The 18869-nt window shown below is 50.1% G+C and overlaps 1 protein-coding gene across 2 annotated transcripts in view; it reads right to left on the bottom strand.

The window, feature by feature from the left end:
- The window catches only part of BICD2 (bicaudal D homolog 2 (Drosophila)), a 53920-nt gene that overhangs the window by 5831 nt on the left and 29220 nt on the right, over positions 1-18869 (bottom strand). For both annotated transcript variants that reach the window (XM_012651840.1, XM_012651841.1), the window contains exons 2-6: positions 10856-11068; positions 5248-5400; positions 2982-3437; positions 1218-2261; positions 520-671 (exon numbers count right to left, since the gene is read on the bottom strand). In XM_012651840.1, coding sequence (XP_012507294.1) covers positions 520-671; positions 1218-2261; positions 2982-3437; positions 5248-5400; positions 10856-11068 — 2018 coding nt within the window. The remainder of the gene's footprint in view (positions 1-519; positions 672-1217; positions 2262-2981; positions 3438-5247; positions 5401-10855; positions 11069-18869) is intronic.

Raw genomic sequence — 18869 nt, 5'->3', positions numbered from 1 at the left:
TCTTGCTTTATGGCCAAGTTCTTGGAGAGCAAACTCAGAGAATAGGCCAGAGCTTGTTTGTCACCTGTCAGCCCCAAGTGAGCCCCTAGAACTATACAACCCTAGGGGAAGGGAGGTTAGGCACCCCACTCACCCTCTACAGCTTTACACTTCTGGCCTGTCCACACCAGAAGCTTCTCTCCTCAGCCCTTCTGCCTCTCAGCCTCCTTATATATAAAGTAGAGACAAAACTGGGCCTGCTGGGGCTTCATTAACAGCAAAATGGAAATGGCCCCACAGAACCAGCTCCTGGGGGCCTATGCACACCCTCTTTCTCCCCTGGTCACATGCAGGTGCCGGCCAGGCATGCTCTGTGCTCAGGCACCTGCTCACCTGACTGTGGGGAAGCAGGGGTGCAGCTCCCAGTGAAGCCGGACACAGGCGCGGACTGGCAGGTCCGTAGGCCTCAGAGCGAGGCTGTGAGGGGCTGCAGGTGCTGGGGCCGTGCAGGAGGGTAAGGGCTGAGGGCAGCATGGTTACCTGGTGGCGAACATGGCACGCAGCGAGGAAAAGGTGGCTGCGTCCTCCTTGAGAGCCTTGAGCTCATTGCGCAGCTTCATCATGGTCTCGGTCACCATGGCCTTCTCATTCTCGTACTTGCTCTTTAGGTTGGCAAGGGCCACCTCAGCTGTCTGGGGGATAGACGTGCGTAACAGACAGGTGAAGGGGGTGAAATCAGCCTAGAGACCCTCTGAGTGCATGGTGGGGACCTCAGGTCTGATGTGGTACTGGTACCCACAAAGGAAACTCCCTAAGAAAACCCTCCCTCCGACACAGCTCTGACGGCAGACTGGCAGCTGTGCTGTGCGGGTCAGCCTGCCTCAGTGAGTCCCACTCTCTGATCCCAACTGGCAGAGAAGGACCGTGTGCCCCAAACCTGTCTGCGGCTCTCTCTCCACATCACTCTCCCCACAGCATTCGGGCCGTGCCATTTCTTACTCGACGAACCGCCCTGGTTAAAGGGGCCCTCAAGCCTGCCTGCCCGCTCTGCCCTCCTGGCTGGGGGTCCTGGGCAGAGGGAAGGCAGACGCCCAAGCTGACATAGGACCAGCTCTGCCTCGTGATGACACAGGCCTGAGGGGCCTGCGGCCAGTGGAAGATGGAGCCCAAGAGTGGGAAACACCTGTTGGCCAACTCTGGGTGACCAGCAGCTCCCCGCTCCCAGCTGCCGGCCTCACCTGCTTGTTGGCCTTGAGCACAGTGCGCAGGGTGGTGATCTGTTCCCGCTTGGTGCTGAGCAGTGATTTCAGCTTAAGGATCTCCTCCATGAGCGCCTCCTTGTCCTTGTCCACGGCGGGGCCCAGCTCCTGTGAGGTGATGCGCTGCCGAGACAGCTCTGTTGTGCGGTCGACAGCCGCCTGCAGGTGCTTGATCTGATCACGGATGATAGCGATCAGGTTGTAGATGTTCATTGGCTCCCGACGCGGATCGCTCAAGGGTGACGGCAGTGAAGAGCTAGGCAAGGGGCTGCTGTCCCCAGCCCCACCATCAGCTCGGCCAGTCTCTGCGGCCAGCAGCCCCTTGGGCAAGAGGACAGGCGAACGGCGCCCACGGCCTTCAGGGCTGGTGTGGCCCCCAGGACTAGTGCGGCCAGCCCCACCCTGGCCCTCACGGTAGTAGTCCAGCATGACGCGGTTGGGCGTCTCGTTGTTGCACATGCACACGTGGTGGTAGAGGTTGGCCAGCTCCTCGCTGAAGGTCACCAGCTCATCCTGGGCCACACTCAGGCTGCCTTGTGTCTCGCCAGCGACGTCGCTCACCTTCTTCAGCTCCTTCTCCAGCCGGGCCAGCAGCTCCCGGTCCTGGCGGCTGGCCTTCTCCAGCAGGGAGACCTTTTCAGTGAGCGCCTGGCCTTCAGCCTCATAACGGCCCTTCTCCTCGGCGTGCTGGGCCTCACGGGCCTCGTGAGTGCTGCGTAGCGCCTTGAGTTGCTCCCGGAGCTCACCAGCTTCGGCCACAGCCACGTGGTACTTGCAGGCTAGGATCTCAGGCCCATTGATGTCCACCTCATAGTAGTCACCATCCTCATGGCTGTCGCGGTCCTTCTCGTTGTCCAGGGCTGTTTGTCGCTCCTTGCCAGCCTGCAGGCGCCGCAGGGCACTTACGTTCTCTGTGAGGCGGCTCACCTTCTCGTGCTGCTCTGACAGGGAAGCCCGTGCATGTTCCAGCTGCTTCTGCGTGTCCTGAAGTGTCGCCAGCAGACCCGCCTTCTCCCGCTCCATCTGCAAAGGAAAGCATGTCAGCGGCTGTGGGCCCTCCAGGCATAGATGACCCCAGATAGCCAAGTAATTTCCTACCCTGTGTCAGGGTGGGCAGTAAGCCCCGAGGTTACTTGGCCATGCCATCAGTGAGGCAGGACGGTGATGCGCAGGGTATGGAGAGAAGGGAATTCACACTGGACGCTCAGAACCCTGCCTGTTCACCAGTAATGGTAGTTACTGAGGCAGGCTCTCTCCCCACCCCTGCTAGAGGGAGCTGGGCTCAGAAATTAAAGCTCCAGGTCAGATGGGCAGCTGGCAAGAACTCTCAGTGCCCCAACCCCCTGTTCTGGAGGACGTGGCTCTGCCGCCTTCCTTCCCCACACCTCGGAGGGCACTAGACCAACCATTTGCTGGATTGATAGCAATCCATCTCCCAGGAGATGAGCCCATGCATGGCCCTGGGTGCAGGGGTCACATGTGGGGCCAGTGTCTCATCAATTCATCTTGGCACTATGTGGGTAACAGGGGAGCAACGTGGGCACCGTGGTGCCAGGAACCCACTCCTCTGAGACTCTTTTCTCTGTGCTACTGGAGTTTCATTTACCTTAACGATGTAGGATTTAAATAAACATAAGTAAGAGAAAGTAAATTAACATCAACAAACTGTCAGGTAAGCACTGCTGGGGCTGCATGCAGATCTGGGGTACGGACAACACCCCAAGGGCCCTGTTGCCCACTCACCTGCATCAGCTGCTGCTTCAACTTCTGGATCTCAGAGATGTTGAGCTCGCTGAGTAGGTCGGAGACAAGGCTGGGAGAGGGCGGCGTGAGGCCATCCTTCTTGGGTGTGGAGCTCTTGTTGTCCAGTGGTAGCTTGGCCAGGCTGCCATGCTCAAAACCGTTGACCAGGGCCTCGGCATCGTTGTTGGGCTCCGCAGTGTCATCACTGAACTTGAGGCCGTCCAGTGAGACGTGCAGGTGGCTGGTGTAGAAGGAGTCGTTGATGCTCATGTAGTGGGACAGCTCCTTCCGCAAGCTGTTCTTCTGCTCCCGCTCCGTCTTCAGTGTCTCTAGAGCCTCCTCCAGCTGCCGCTCCGAGATCTCCTTGAGCCGGATGGCATCCTCCAGCTGGCTGTTGAGGTACTCAGTCTCCTCCTCCAGACGCTTGATCTCATGCTTAAGGCCCTCAAATTCCACCTAGGAAGAGAAGTCAAACACTCCCATGTCAAGGCAACACGGAGGCTCCTTTCAGGCCTGATAAATGAGGAAAAGGCACCCACATGCCACTCCCCTGGCCACGAAGTGCAAGGCGAAGTGCCATCCTGCGAAGGGGCAGCACTGTTCAGGCCAAGGCTGCTTCCCCCGCTGAGGGCTGAGGACACTGGGAGGGTTCTGGGGCATGAGGTGCAAATGCATTGAAATATTGTGCCAGCCCACCCACCACTGGGACCCGTGTGCATGTGAGGGGAGGGCAACGCAACGTTGGAGGTGCGTGGAGCCAGTGACACCATGGCCCTGAGCAGAGACTCTCTGTGTGGAGGTCCACCGAGAGCAACAAGCATCTATGCTGCCAAATTTCTATTGGGTCACTTAAAAATATCACCCAGTGCATACTGATTTAAAATTCTATAAAATTACTTAACTAACACTAACAATTAACTAAATATCTTAAAGTACATAAAATGTATAACTTTGATGTGTGCTATGATCATTACTTCTAGCTGTATTTCAAAACGAAGGAAGAGAAATTCACCCTGAGGCAGAACATGTCAACCACTAAACCCTTAGCACACACACGACACCTAGACCTGGGAAAAGCAAAATCAAAGTCTCATCTACATGAAATTGTATTTGCAGGTGGACAAGGAAAGAGCAGATGGAAACCGATGCTTGAGGTGGGGGGAGGGGTCAGGGTTTGTGGGCAATTGCTAAAAACATTTCCTTTCATTCTGTAATACTTGTGCAAAAAATAAGAAACAAATCAATAACACAAAGGGCCGAGGAGATCTCTGTGGGTCTTGGGTGGGAAGGACACCCAGTACTGCATCCAAGGTGTGCTCATGCGAGGGGGATGTGGAGCCCCAGTCTCAGACCACACACGGGGAGGGAGGAATCCCAGAGAGGGAGGGAGGCCAAGGTCTCCCCTGAGCCTTGGTGTCCCCTCTCCTCAGGATGCTGTGGAACAGGCTCTGTCGATAGTAATGCCAATGACCAGAGTATTTACAATGCAGACGACTGCTGTGACTGTTACTAAGCATGGGCCATCACAGCGGGACCAGACTGCAGAACCAGGGCTATGAGCTCTGATCCTGTGGTTTTCTGGGGAGCAGATCTGCTCCCTGCTTGCGTTGGTGCAGAGATTTCTGCACCAACACAAGCTTTCTCATCTGGGATATAAATAGCAAGTTCCCTAACTTTTCTGCTCTGATAGGATTTTGGTGGTAGAGGATTTCTGAGGAAAGCAAGGACAATGTTGATGGCATTTTGGGGGAAGGTTTGAGATTTCCAGAGAGAAAAGGTTCCCATTCCCCACCCTGCAGGGCTGTGGCTCTTGGAGAAGAGGGAGTAAATTCACACCTTGAGTGGTCCCAAAAGCCTAGGATCACCTAGTCCCTGTGACAGAGGGGACCCTGCTCATCCCATCATGAGCAGAGTCATGGAGAGGTTTCAGACCTTGTGGTCGGCACCTGAGGTGGCACAGAGCCTGGACATCCAGTCTCTGGGGTTTTTTGGTATAATCTCATCGACTCTTGGATTTTTTTTCACCTTTTTTGGCTAGGACACCTCAGCCTGGCCAACGGTCAGCAAACACTGCAGCCAGAGAATGTGTTTCCTAGTCTTGGAGGGCCTTGGCCCTACCAGCCACAGGCCACACTAAAAGAGGTGGAGCTGGCCCTGGGCCGTGGGTGTGTGGAATGAGCCTTCTTACGGGGAGACAGAAGAGAGGAGTGGTGAGAGGGCTGCAAGGCCCGTGTACCCACCCCCAGCCCACAGGCCCAAGACTCACCTGGTTCTGCCTGAGCACAGATACTTGCTTCTGCAGGCTGATGTTCTCCTCCTCCAGCTCTGAGTAGTCCTGCAGCAGGCGGGCCTCCCGGAATTTGTACTCCTTGATGTCATCCCGCAGGCGGCCACGCTGGATCTCCACATTCTGGTTGATCTGCCAAGGGAAAAGCAAAGGGGGTGTGAGGAGCCTCCTTCTCAGTGTGGCCCAGGCACACTGTGGCAGGCCACACAGCCCAGGACTCAGGAGCCCAGGCCTGTAGGTGCCAGTGTAGCCGCCTAGAGGGGAGATGTGAGCCCAGAGCAACACGGCATGTGTTGAACAGCAGAGGGGTCTGGAGTCAGATCCCCTCAGCCCTTCTCAGCTTTGGAACCCCTATCAAGTGACTCAGCCTGCTCTGACCCTCTGTTTCTTCATCTGTAAAACAGGGTTAAAAGTAGTTCCTCCTTCCTACCCTGCTGGGGGGCATGTAAATGGTACAGCGCTGCGGCAAACAGCCTGCAGATACTCAAACAGTTAAACACAGAGCGTCTACCCTGGGGAAATGAGCACACGTCCACAAAGAAACCTGTACGTGAGTGCTCACGGCAGCAGTGTTCACAATGGCCAAAAGGTGGAAGCAGCCCCGTGCCCACTGCCTAATGAATAGATAAACAAAATGTGGTCTACCCATACAATGGAATATTATTCAGCCATAATAATGAATGGCATACTGACACTTGCCATGACATGAATGAGCCTTGAAAACATTCCTGCTGAGTGAAAGAAGCCAGTCACAAGTAGCCATGCAATGTATGATGCCATTTATATGAAATGCCCAGAATAGGCAAATTCACAGAGACAGAAAGTAGGTCAGTGGTTGCCAAGGGCTGGAAAAGGGGGGATGAGGAGTGACTGCTAATGAGGTTTCTTTTTGGAGTGATGAAATATTCTAAAAAAATTGATTGTGGGATGGTGCCCATATATGTGAATATACTAAAAACCACTGAATTGTACGTTTTAAGTGGGTGATAAGATGTGAATAATCTCAATGAAGCTGTTCAAAGTTAGTTCCTACATCCGAGTCACCTGTAAGGATCAGAGATGTTACCATGGGAGAGGCTAGTGCAGGGCTGGGACAAACACGAAGCAATCAAGACTGCTGGGAATTCCCAACCTGCTGCTGCCCCGGTGTGCCAGGGACTTGGGCCCCTCAGCCGCAGCCCTAGCGACCGACAGTCGGGGGCAGATCATTCTCTGTGGTGGGTGCCACCCTGTACATCATTTTGCTCAGCAGCTCCATGACCTCTGCCCACCAGACGCAGCCCCAACCCCACTGTGACAACTGAAAATGTCTCCCTGAGGGCAAAACCATTCCCTAGACAAACTCTCAATTCTCTCCCAGCACTCTCCTCGCTTCCTGTCCCATTCCCGCTGCCTGAGCAGCCTCCCTGAATACCTGCAAAGGTGTGGCTCCCAGGCTGACACCACACCTGCTCCAAAGCCCCCTCAGACCCTGGCCAGAAGCCCTGTCCACTCCTCGGCCCCACAGCTCCGTCCTCTTGCACTGTCCTTTCAGCTTATGCCGGGGGGTTTTCACAGTCACATTCACATGTTCATCTGAACAGAACACGCTTTACAGACAAGATTCCAAGATTCCATGCAAGCACGCAGAAAACAGTCAGTCATACTGGATTGGTAAAATGAAAAAGGACAAAAATAAAAAAGGAAAGCAACAGAAGGGGGAAGAGAGTCATAATATATAGCAAGCACTACTGACAAATGCTATTTAAAATGAAGATTGTATTTAAAATCTACAGCAAATGGACACAGGCACAGCCCTCTCTCATTAAGTGACCCAAGAAGGTGACAGAGAGCTGACTCCAGAAGAGGCAGACACACCACGTGGGGAAGAAGAGAAGGCCTGAACGAAGACCAGGCTGGATGCCTGATAGCACTAGCGTCCCCCAGAGGCACACAGACTTCTGTTCCCTTGACAGTGCCTGTGCCGTCTGTGTGAGTCCTCAGGGCCCTTCACCAGCCTGGCCCTGGCAAGGGGCACTAGGAGTTCTGTCCTTGCACCATTGCCAGGCCCAGAACAGAGAGAAGCACACCCTGGTCAAACGCTGGCCCAGCCACACCACGCCACAGGTGAGGGCGCCGTCTCTGCTGATGCTGCAGGACCCAAACACCTGCACCTTCACTCCCATGTGACCGTGCTTGCACCCCTGCACCGCCAGGCGTGGGCAGCCAGATTGCTGGCCCGCCCGCCACCTGGCAGCTCCATCCAGCACACACCCAGTTGCCGAGGGCTCAAACAGGCTCTGACTGGTCACCGCGGGTTTAGTTTTCCTTCAAGTAAGCACCTTCTCCCAGTGAGCCTGACGTCAGCTTAAAAGTGTGCAGTGGACAAGCTCTGCTATGTGTGGACAGGCAGCCCAGATGGAAGAGGTGGGCGCACAGGCTCAGAGCTAACCACGTAAGGTCCCATCCCAGCCCCTCTTCCTTGAGACCCCCAGGCCTCAGATCACCCATCAGCAAGAAGCGCGTGACAACTGCCTGATTCAAGGGGCCAGTCTGCAGGGGGGGTTGGCTGCCTTCTTTCCTTCCCCCTTGCAGCCCCCAACCCCACCCACCCAGGACACTCTCATTGCTGCCCAGAGTGCCTGTGGTTCTCTAGGCCTCTGATTCTCCATCTGGGAAACATCCCCACCAAGGATCTGTCTAGGCCAGTACTCAGAAGGTCACCCACCCAGGGACCTTGGAGCCCCCAGAATGTCAGCAGGACAGAAGCTGGCAGAGCCTGTCTACACGTGGGTCCCATACATAGCACAGAGGTCAGGACCCTGAAGCCAGTCTACTGCCTGCAAGCTGGGTGACCTCAGGCACATAATAGGACCTTCCAAACCTCTGTTTCCTCATGTGTGACAAGATACCAGTAGGGTCACCAAGAGGACCAGGTCTGAGGCAGTCAAAACTGCCCAATACATGCCAAGCACATTTATTACCGTAAAGCTTTAGGAGTCCTCACGATGCACCGAGGTGTGGAAGGCGACAGACACCTTTATCAGTCAGTACAGTGGAGGAAAAACAGGAAGGGGCTGTCAGGGGCAAAGAGGTGGTGGGTCAAAAGGCACACTGCGTGACCAAATGCCCTCTCCTACCCATGGGATAAGAGCCTCATGAGGTAAGGGGGGACGGCCACGCTGAGGGCCTGGGAGGAGCTTGGCACAGTGGCTCAGACCAGGAAGCGACAGCCGGGCAGAACAGTAGGCAGCAGAGGCAGGAGCTGCGTGAGGTTGAGATGGGCAGCAGGTGACAAAGGTTAGTTCTAGAGACATGGGCGGTGGAGTCCTCACACCAACCAGGTACATGAGGCCAAGAGCCGAATGGTTCCTACGGCTCCACAGCAACCTGGGAGAGGGACACAGGCAAGGGGAGCATGGTGGGCCCAGGGACTGAGGTGGGGACCCTAAGGAGAAAGAAGGCGGCTGAGGGGTGTGTAGGGAGGGTCAGGATTTCCTCCTGAAGCACAAACAGGAACAGCAGGAATACTCCCTCTCTTCCCGCCTAGATCTGTGGCATCTTGAATTTGCTGTGCTCATTTCCGGCCACTAGGGTCACCCAGCCTTCTTCCAGCCTCTGCTGCCAGGGACAGCTCTTTGGAAGAGAGAAGGGCTGGAATGTGCCAGGCTGAGGGGAGAGCACCCGCACTGGCTTTTCAGGAAAAGAGGGGCCAGAAAGACAGATGGTAGTAGGGGCAGCAGAGGCTACATCTCTCCCTTGGCGACTGCCCCTCCTCCCACCTTGGCCAGAGTGATCCTTGTGGGAGGAAGGACCACACACTGCCACTTCAGGATCTGAGGCTGCCCACCCTGAGTCCAAGCCAAGCTCCTCCCCAGGTCCTCAGAGCCTCAGTGGCCCCTGACTGCCCCCAAACCAGGGAATGTGACTGCTCCTCGCTGCTGCCAGCCCCTGGAGTAGCATCCGTCAGTCCTGGCACGCTGGGCCAACAGCTGCCAGCCCTGCAGGGTCCTGACTGCCCCACATTCTCATGGCCTATGCCCTGCTGACCTTCCTGTAAGAACATCTGCTGCAGACAGAGGGGCTCCCATGGCTAGAATTAAGGCCTCCCAGGTGCTTGAAGGATGTAGCATAAAGGAGTAGCCAGGGACTTTGGAGACTGTTGGTTTACAGATGGGGAAACTGAGACCAGGAATGAAGACAAAGCCTTGTCCAGGCCTCAAGACTCAGAGAGGGGCAAAGCCGTGAGAACCTGAGGGCTGACCCTCAAGGCCATGGCCAAAAGAACTCCAGCCAGGACTGCAGCTCATGTGTGGACTTGTACTTCTTTCTGGCTCTGGCTGCTGCCCCTGAGGGCTGTACCACCCCTGCCTTGGTGATGGGGCCCTATCCTTCCTCAGAGGACACTGGCCTCTCCCTTGCTGCCAGGCCTCTCATTGGCTCCTGACCCCACCCTTGTTCCCACAGCCTACTCTCTATGTAGCCACCAAACCCAAATTGGACCATGCTTCCTTCAGGGCCCTGACTGAGGCCTGCAGACTCTCCCTCAACACCCTTCCCGGCCCTTGGCACTGTGGACATACCCCCACCCCTGTGCAACAACACCCCTGCTCCTGCCATGTCTTCAGGACCTGCGAACATCGGTGCCCCTGTGGGGCCCAAGTAAGCACATGAGAATCAGTGAGGAAGGACACTGAGGCACCCACTCGACCTTCCCTTGGTCTCTAGCGTGGAGCCAGCAACGCTCTCCCTGTCCACCTGAAGGATGGCACTCCAAGTTCTCCTTCTGCTAGTCTTGCCCTGCACAGACTCCCTGCCCCACCGTCGCCTCCCCAAATCCTGCTTTGGCCACATTGTTCCCCTGGGCTGCCCAACCCTCCATGACTCTAGGCCCTGGGCTTCCGAAGCTACGAGCAGCTGATCCTTTGCCCTTTGTCCCTGTCAGGGTCCAAGAACGGAGCTGGTCCCTCTGACTTTGCGCTCACAAGCTCATGGTCCCACATCACAGTTCCATTTCCAGATACAGGGCCTGTGCATGGTCACAGCTGCCCATGGGGACCTGGGGCTCACACCAGCTCTAGTGTAGAGTTGGGGACTGCTTGCCCAGCCCCTCCCTGAAAGCATCCTGCTGTGCACATGAGGCAAGGGTGAAGCCACTGGGATGACTGGTGGTGGCCCCCGCCCGTAATCCTCAGACATACACATCCTACCTCAAGTCCCCATGGAACATTCAGGCTTGTTTCCTTATCCACAGCTGGCACAGTGCAGGTCCTGAGTGATACAGAACATTCCCCAGACAGGGAGGACTCCAATGACAAGAATTGTCCCTGTGGGTACCAGTCCTGTGCCTCCACAAGGGGATGACCACACCTCTCCCCAGCTGACCACCTCCTTGCTCTAGGCTTGCTCACAGGACTCGCTTCACCAACAAGACAGAAGCAACCCAGTTATGGTGGAGCTCATGGGTCTGTCTCTGTCCCTTCCACCACATGGGCTGTGGAGGAAGAGACCAGGGGAGCAAGAATAAAACAGACCGCCTAGCTGCAGCCTCCACTTCTGCTATGCAGCACCACTGCAGTGACAGACAGGCCCCTCCTCACCCCCTCACCTCCTTCAGCTCCTGGGCCACCGAGGCAAGGCGCTCATTCTCTGACTGCGTGTTGGTGAGGACATTGCGCAGCTGCTTCAGCTCCGTCTGCAGCTCCAACACCTTCCGCACGTAGTACTGCTCCTTGGAGGCCGACTCCTGGATCAGGGTCTCCTCCCGGCTCTCCCCGTCCGCAGCTACCTTCTTGTGGTTTGTGTGCGCCTGTCCAAAGGCCTGCATCAGGAGTTAAGACACTTATGAGATGGGCTTCCCAGGGCCACCAAGCAATGGAGACCCAAGCTAACAGGTGACAAGCTGCAGTGAGCACACAGTGACAAAAGTGGTGAGAGCAGGTTGGAAGGGAGTTCCCTTCACATGGGAGGTGGGTCTGTGGCATGTACTTAACGCAAACACACATCAAACAGCACCTGAGGTTATTAGCACGCTTTACCATGTGTGATGGCAGAACTGAGCACGGGGGTCAGGGTGCTGCAGTGGGCACGTGTGACAGCAGCTGGAGGCTGGCAGAGGGGGCATAACTCCCACCTCTTCCCCACTCTAGGTGGGGAAACGAAGGCTCAGGGAGGTGTACAAGCTACCACATATAAGAGGCAGAGGGAGTCTGCCATCCTGCTGCTTGATGCCAGCCCATCCTTCATTTGTTCTGGAAGAAACCTGGGCTGGGTGGTCAGAGCCCAGGCCTGAGGAAGGCAGCAATGGTAAGAGTCAGCCAGAGAGGCCAGCAAGATGTGCCACCCTCTGTCCAGCCGGCGCCTGGGCCCAGAGGAAATGCACGAGCATGTTCCAGACAGACGGATGAGGAACAAGGGCCTTGGGCTGCATGCGGCAAAGGGGTACAAGACTCTGGGGCTCAGGGATACCCTATGGGTGAAAGCAACGTTAAAAAAAGGGGGGGTGCTGGCCTAGCTCAGGATGCCTGCCTGCCCACGCACCCGAGGGTCAGCAGCTGTGCCACATTCCTCCCCTGGACCCAGGCCAGCTCGGCTTCCCATCGTATGCCCCTGGCAAGAGGTCAGGCCCTCAGCAGATGCCGTCCCTTCCCTTCCCCTCATAGCCCACCGCCCCCACGTAGCCAGTATGGCAGGATGGGGCTCCCATGGGCCTGCAGCGTGTGTTACCTCCAGTGGCCCCCATCCCACTGGCTACACCATCGCAGAGCTCTCAGGGGAACCTATGTCTTTAGAGGACTCCTGGCTCATGGCAGGAAACAAGATCAAGAGAGGGGCTACTGAAGAGCAAGAAAATGGATGGCTTTTTTTTTCTTAAGACAGAAAAAGGAACATTTTCACTCATTCACTGCTTAATATTAAATCTAGGTATTCAGTACAAGAAAACATTGGGGAAATATGCTAAGCCACATATGTTACTGAGCAGGACAGTTTCTAATAGTAAGAAACCAAAACATAGAAAGCAACTCATTTCCCTCCCAACAGGATTAGAAAAGAAACTAGAATCTGGTCTGAGTAAGGGGATCCCATGGGGCCAACAGGGGAACCAAGGGGAAGACGGACTGACCTTATAGCACTGCGAGGACCACACAGAGATTTGCCTGGAAGAGACGTGTGTGTTGACACATGTGCAATAGCATGTGTGGTAACATGTGCAGTGACACATGTGCTGTAGTGCCTGTTCAGTGACATGCATGCTGTGGCATGTGCCGACAAGTGCTATAACGTGCGTGCTTTATGGTGTTGTGGGGGAGGCCCCTGAACAAGGCCAACAGGATGACACGGCCCAGCAGGAAGACCAATACTGACACTGGGACCACATGCAGGGACCTGGGACCCACGCCGACGCCTGCATCACCCACATTCCCTCCCTAGGAGGCCGGGTCTTCCTCATCTGCCCCCCATCCACTGGCACAGTGCCCACTCTGTTGGGCACTCCAAAGAAACTCTGATGCCAGTTTCTTTTCAATCCAAATCAACTCAGCTGTGATTTCCGTTCTGTTCTCCATTCTGGTCCCAGGGAAAGACCAAATCACACATTGCTGTCTACACAGTACCTACCCATCCTGGCCAGCCACCCCAGGCCAAGGGAAGGCAGACACACAGCTGGCCCCAATCCAGGGCTCCCTGCCTGAGTGGCAGCCAGGCCCCAAGTCCCTCATTGGGTAAGGGGCTGTAGGCTGCAGGCCAGTGCAGGGCCAGACCATCCAGGCCTCCTGATGCACAGGCAGGACCCAATCAAGGGAGCTGCATGCGGCTGCTCAGAATAAGTCCATGAACCTGGAGTTGGGGACATAGACACTGTCTCAGCGTCTTTCTTATGGTACAACAGCTAAATGCTGTGACACACCATTCAAGTCCAGGCCTCCCAGCCTGGGCCCTGAATCTTTTTCTCCACCAACGCTCCCAGCCTAGAGCCCATAAACAGCTTGGGTGGCTTTTCAAACACACTGAAATTGAGACTTCTACCTCCAGTGTGAAAAATGAAAAAAAAAACCCTTTGAAAATGAAAGAATATGAATAAGTAATAAGCAGTTTTCAAGTTAAGGGCACCAGGTGGTGAGAGACAGGATGAGGGTGCTACATGAATGCCCTCACCCCCTGAAAGAACTTCCTGGTCACAGCACAGAAAGGGGGACTGAGGCAGGACTTGGCAGAACTCGTCAAGGAAAAGGGACTGAAAGATGGTGGCAAGGCAGCAAAGATGGGCAGAACTGCCGACAGAGGGACAGTCTTCACTGAGGACCAGTCAGTACAGGGTGAGGAAACCACCAAGGTGGGGAGAGGTCCACCCAGAAAGGTGGAGGGAACAATCACCACTATTCACGCAGGCTAAAATCAGTACATGTTCCCACCAGCCAGAGGCGAGCCCTCCTGGTTCACAGGCAGCAGGTGGAACACTCCCAGGGTCTGGCAAAATTAGACTGGATTAAATGCTGCTTTGATACCACAGAGCAAAGCTTAAACACAAAACCTGAAAAGATCAATCTGTTTCCAAGTCACTTAATTACATTCCAGGACAAAGCTCAAAAACACATGCACGCATACAAAAACATCTATCTCCCAACAGGTGAGATCCATAGTCCGGCATCCAATCACCAATCACTGAACAGGCAAAGGAAAAGGGGAGTTGGAGGGAGGGGAGATCCAAGATGAGGGGTAAAACATCAGTCAACAGCACTCAGATATGACCTACGCACAGGACGGTAGACAGGGCCGTGAGAGCAGGTAGCAGAACTGAATCTCACAAGTTTGGGACCAGAGGGAAGACTGACCACACTAAGCAGGGACAAGGAAATACAAAAAGATCCAAATCGAACTTCTAAAGATGAAAAGTACACTTGGTGGGATTAACAACAGATACACAACACAGAAGAAAAGATTAGTCAACGTAAAAACACAGTAAACTACCCAAAATGAAACAAAGAAAAAGTCTACAAACGAACAAACAAAAAAACTGAAAGGAACGTCAGTGAAGTGTGAACAATTTCAAGGAGCCTAATACAGGGGTAACTAGAATCCCCAAAGGAGAGAAAGAGGGGAGAAAAGAAACAATATCTGAGGAAATAATGGCTGAAAATTTTCCAAATTTGTTGAAAACTATAAACCCACAAATACTAGCAGCTTATCAACCCCACACACAAGAAATATGAAGAAAATTACCCCAAGGCATAACATAAAATTGTTTAAAACCAGCAATATGGAGAAAAATTAAAATCAGCCAGAGAAAAAAGGATATATGACTTATAGAGAAAGAGCAAAGATAAGAATGACAGCAGATTTCTCTGACAAGCCAGGAGAGAGTGGGGCAACATCTTAAAAACAACTGTTAACAAAAACAAAACAAAACAAAACCTGTTAACTAAAACGCTATACTCTGTGAAAACTGTTCTCAAATAAAGGTGAAATAAAGACTTCAGACATATAAAAGCTGAAAGAATTTATTAACAGCAGACCTGTTATAAGATATTTTAAATAAAATCTTTCAGGTAGAAGAAAAATGATACCAGATGTAAATATAGATCTACAAGGAAGAAATGGTAACTATACAGGCAAATATAAAAGACTTTTCTTGTTTATTTAAGTCTCTTTAAGAGATAATTAACTTGAGATTCAATGCAACCCCTATCAAAATTGCAAAGGCCTTTTTTGCAGAAATGCAAAAGCCAATTTTCAAAGTCATACGGAATTGTAAAGTGCTGAGAATAGCTAAAATAATATTGAGGAAGAATAACGAAGTGGGAGGACTCACAATTTCTAATTTCAAAACTTAATACAAAGCTACAGTGATCAAAATAATGTGGTACTGGCATAAGGATAGACATAGAGACTGATGGAACAGAATAGAGACCAGAAATAAACCCTCATACATATATACGGTCAACTGATTTTTGATGAGGGTACAAAAATAATTCTGTTGTAAAAGGATAGTTTTTCAACAAATGATACTGGGACAAGTAGATATCCACATGCAAAATAATGAAATTGAACTCCTACCTTACACCATATACAAAAATTAACTCATAATAGATCAAAGACCTAAATATAAAAGTTAAGACTATAGAACTCTCAGAAGAAAACACAGGGATTAATCTTCACCACCTCTAATTTGGCAATGGATTCTTAGATAAAACACCAAAAGCATGACCACCAACCAATAAAAAATAGATAAACTGGACTTCATCAAAATTTAAAACTTCATACATCACTTGACATTATCAAGTGAAAAGACAACCTACACAATAGGAGAAATTTTCAGATCATACATCTGATAAGAGTATAGTATCCAGAACATATAAATAACTCTTACAACTCAACAATAAAAAGATAAACAACCCAATTTAAAAATGAACAAAGGACTTGAATAGACATTTCTCCAAAGAAGATATACAAAAAACACAAGAAAAGATGCTCAAGGTCATTAGCTATTAGGAAAATGCAATCAAAATCACAATGAGATAGCATTTCATATCCACTAGGATGGCTACAATAAAAAAAATGGAAAATAGTGTTGGCAAGGATATGGAAAACCAAGTATCCTTATATACTGCTGCTGGGAGTGTAAAATGACATAGCTATTGTAAAAAAAATAGTCTGGCAGATCCTCAAATGGTGAAACATAGAATTATATTAATATGACCCTGCAATCTCACTCCTAGGTATAAATGCAAGAGAAATGAAAACATACATCCACACAAAAACTTGAACACAAATGTTCATAGGAGCATTACTCATAATAGCCCCAAAGTACAAAAACCCAAATGTTCACCAACTGATGAATAGGTAAATAAAAAGTCGTCCACTCAAAGGAGTCCTACTTGGCAATAAAAAGAAATGAATTACTGATACATAGCATAACATAGAGTAACCTTGAAAACATTATGCTAAATGTAAAAAGCCAGTCGCAAAGGACCACATACTGTTTGATTCCATTTATATGAGGTGTCCAGAACAGGCAAATCTATGGAGACGGAAAACAGACTGGTGGTTGCCAGGGGCTGGGGGCAGAGGTGGGAGGGGGTAACAACTAGGGGTGTGGGGTATCTTTATAGGCTAATAAAAATGTTCTAAAATTGTTGTGGTGATAGATGTACAACTCTGTGAAAATATTAAATGCTACTGAATTGCATATTTTAAATTGGTAAATTGCATGCTAAGTATATTATATAAATAAAGCTGTTAAAAGCTGTTAAAACTAGTTAAAAGGATAAAAAATGATAAATCATGCTAATGCTACTCAAGAGAAAGGTAGGCTGGCTCTATTAATATCAGATAAAGTAGATTTCACAGCAAAGAATATTATCAGGGATAAAGAAGGTTTTTTCAGTATAATGAGGGGTCAATTCACAAAGAGAACATAATCCTAAACGTTTATGTACCGAATAACAAAGCTTTAAAATACATGAAACAAAATTTGATAGAACTGCAAGGAGAAACAGACAAATCCAAAATTATAGTTAGGGGAGTTCGATAAACCCTCTCTCAATAATTCATAGAGTAAGTAGACAGAAAATCAGTAAGAACATAAAAGACATGAGTAATACTATTAACTAACTTGGCCTAATTGGCATTTATAGAACCCTCCAGCCCAACAACAATGGCATACATATTCTTTCCAGGTGTACATGGAACATTCACCCAGATAGATCAGGTTCTGGGTCATTAAACAGGTCTCGAATTTAAAAGGATTTAGGTCATACAAAGTATGTTCTCTGACTACAGTGGAATTAAATAAGAAATCAATTAACAAAAAGATCTCTGGAAAATCCACAAGTATTTAGCAACTAAATAACACTTTTAAGTAGCCTATACGTCAAAGAAGAAGTCAAAAGGGAAACTAGAAAGTATTTTTGACTGAATGAAAATGAAATGTATATAGGAATTTATGGCATGTCAATAAGGAAGTACTTAGGAAGCTATTTATAGCACCGAATACCTATTTTAGGAAAAAATAGCAGTCTAATCAATAACCTCAGTTTCCATCTTAAAAAATAGACCAGGTACTATAGATAGGCACAGGATGGTGTTCGATGACAGAGTGTTGCTCAGGAGAGTTCAGCTAGCTCAGTTAGAATTGTCTCCCTGTTTTTTTTTTTTTTTTGAGACAGAGTCTCTCTGTGTTGCCCCGGCTAGAGTGCCGTGGCATCAGCCTAGCTGACAGCAACCTCAAACTTCCTGGGCTCAAGCGATCCTCCTGCCTCAGCCTCCCGAGTAGCTGGGACTACAGGCATGCGCCACCATGCCCGGCTAATTTTTTCTATATATATTTTTAGTTGTCCAATTAATTTCTTTGTATTTTTAGTAGAGATGGGGTCTTGCTCTTGCTCAGGCTGGTTTCGAACTCCTGAGCTCAAACAATCCGTCCGCCTTGGCCTCCCAGAGAGCTAGGATTACAGGCGTGAGCCACCGCGCCGGGACTGAATTGTCTCCCTTTTGACAGATGGTTATATATTCACTCACTTAGTTGCTCAACAAACATTTGATAGCATCAATGGTGAACTAGGAGATAGCCTGCCACTCCTTGCCTAAAACCCCATGACCTCTCATACTCTGGTGCAGGAGTGAGTGTAACTGGTACCATCACTCAGGAAAATAGTATCTACTAAAGCTAAACATGCACCTACCTGTTCTAGGTCTTGGCACTTCCACTCCTAGGCATATACTGAGCAGGACACTTACATGAGTGCATGAAAAGACATATTTATAGAAGCATTATTTACAAAAACCCAAACCAGAGTCCCCAAATATCTGTCATCAGGAAAAGGATAAATAAATAAATCATGATATATTCCCATAATACAATACTATACAGAAATGAAATATGTACAAACTTTTATCATACAGATAATAGAGATGAATCTCACATAATGCTGAGTGAAAGAATCCAGACACAAAAGAGAATATACATCGTGTGATTCCACTTACAAATAAAGTTCCAAGAATGACTGAAGCTAATCCATGCTGTTAGAAGTCAGGATAGTGGTGACTCTTGGAATGGGGGAGAGCTAGTGCCTGGGAGGGTACTTGAGGATGGATTTTGGGGGCTGTGATATCCTGATTTTTTATCTGGGTGCTTGTTACAGGGGTGTTTAGCCTGTAAAAATTCACACTTATGATTTATGCTCTGTATGTTTTTCCTCAATAAAAAGTTAAGAAACAAAACCCTAGAAAAAGAGTAAATGAAACCCAAAGTAAGAAAAAAGGAAATAATGTCCACAGTGGGAATCAACAAAATAAGAAAAAGTATAGACAAGAACTAATGCAACCAAATGCAAGCTCTTTGAAAAGATCAATCAAACTGATAAACCTCTAACTAGATTAATCAGAGGGTAAAAAAAGAGAAGACACAAATTACCATTATCAGGAATAAAAGGTGAGAACACTATAAATTCTACAGATATTAAAAGATTAAGGGAATGTCATGAATAGCTTTATGCCAATAAATTTGACAACTTAGATGAAATGGACAAATACCTTGAAAGACACAAACTATCAAAGCCCACTCAAAAAGAAATAGATACCTTGAAAAGTCCTATATCTATTGAAGCAATTAAATGTGTAATTTA

The sequence above is a fragment of the Propithecus coquereli genome, unplaced genomic scaffold, assembly GCF_000956105.1.
Source record: "Propithecus coquereli isolate 6110/MARCELLA unplaced genomic scaffold, Pcoq_1.0 Scaffold370, whole genome shotgun sequence".
NCBI lineage: Eukaryota > Metazoa > Chordata > Mammalia > Primates > Indriidae > Propithecus > Propithecus coquereli.
Note: the sequence above shows the minus strand (reverse complement) of the source record. Positions and strands in the feature narration are given on the sequence as shown.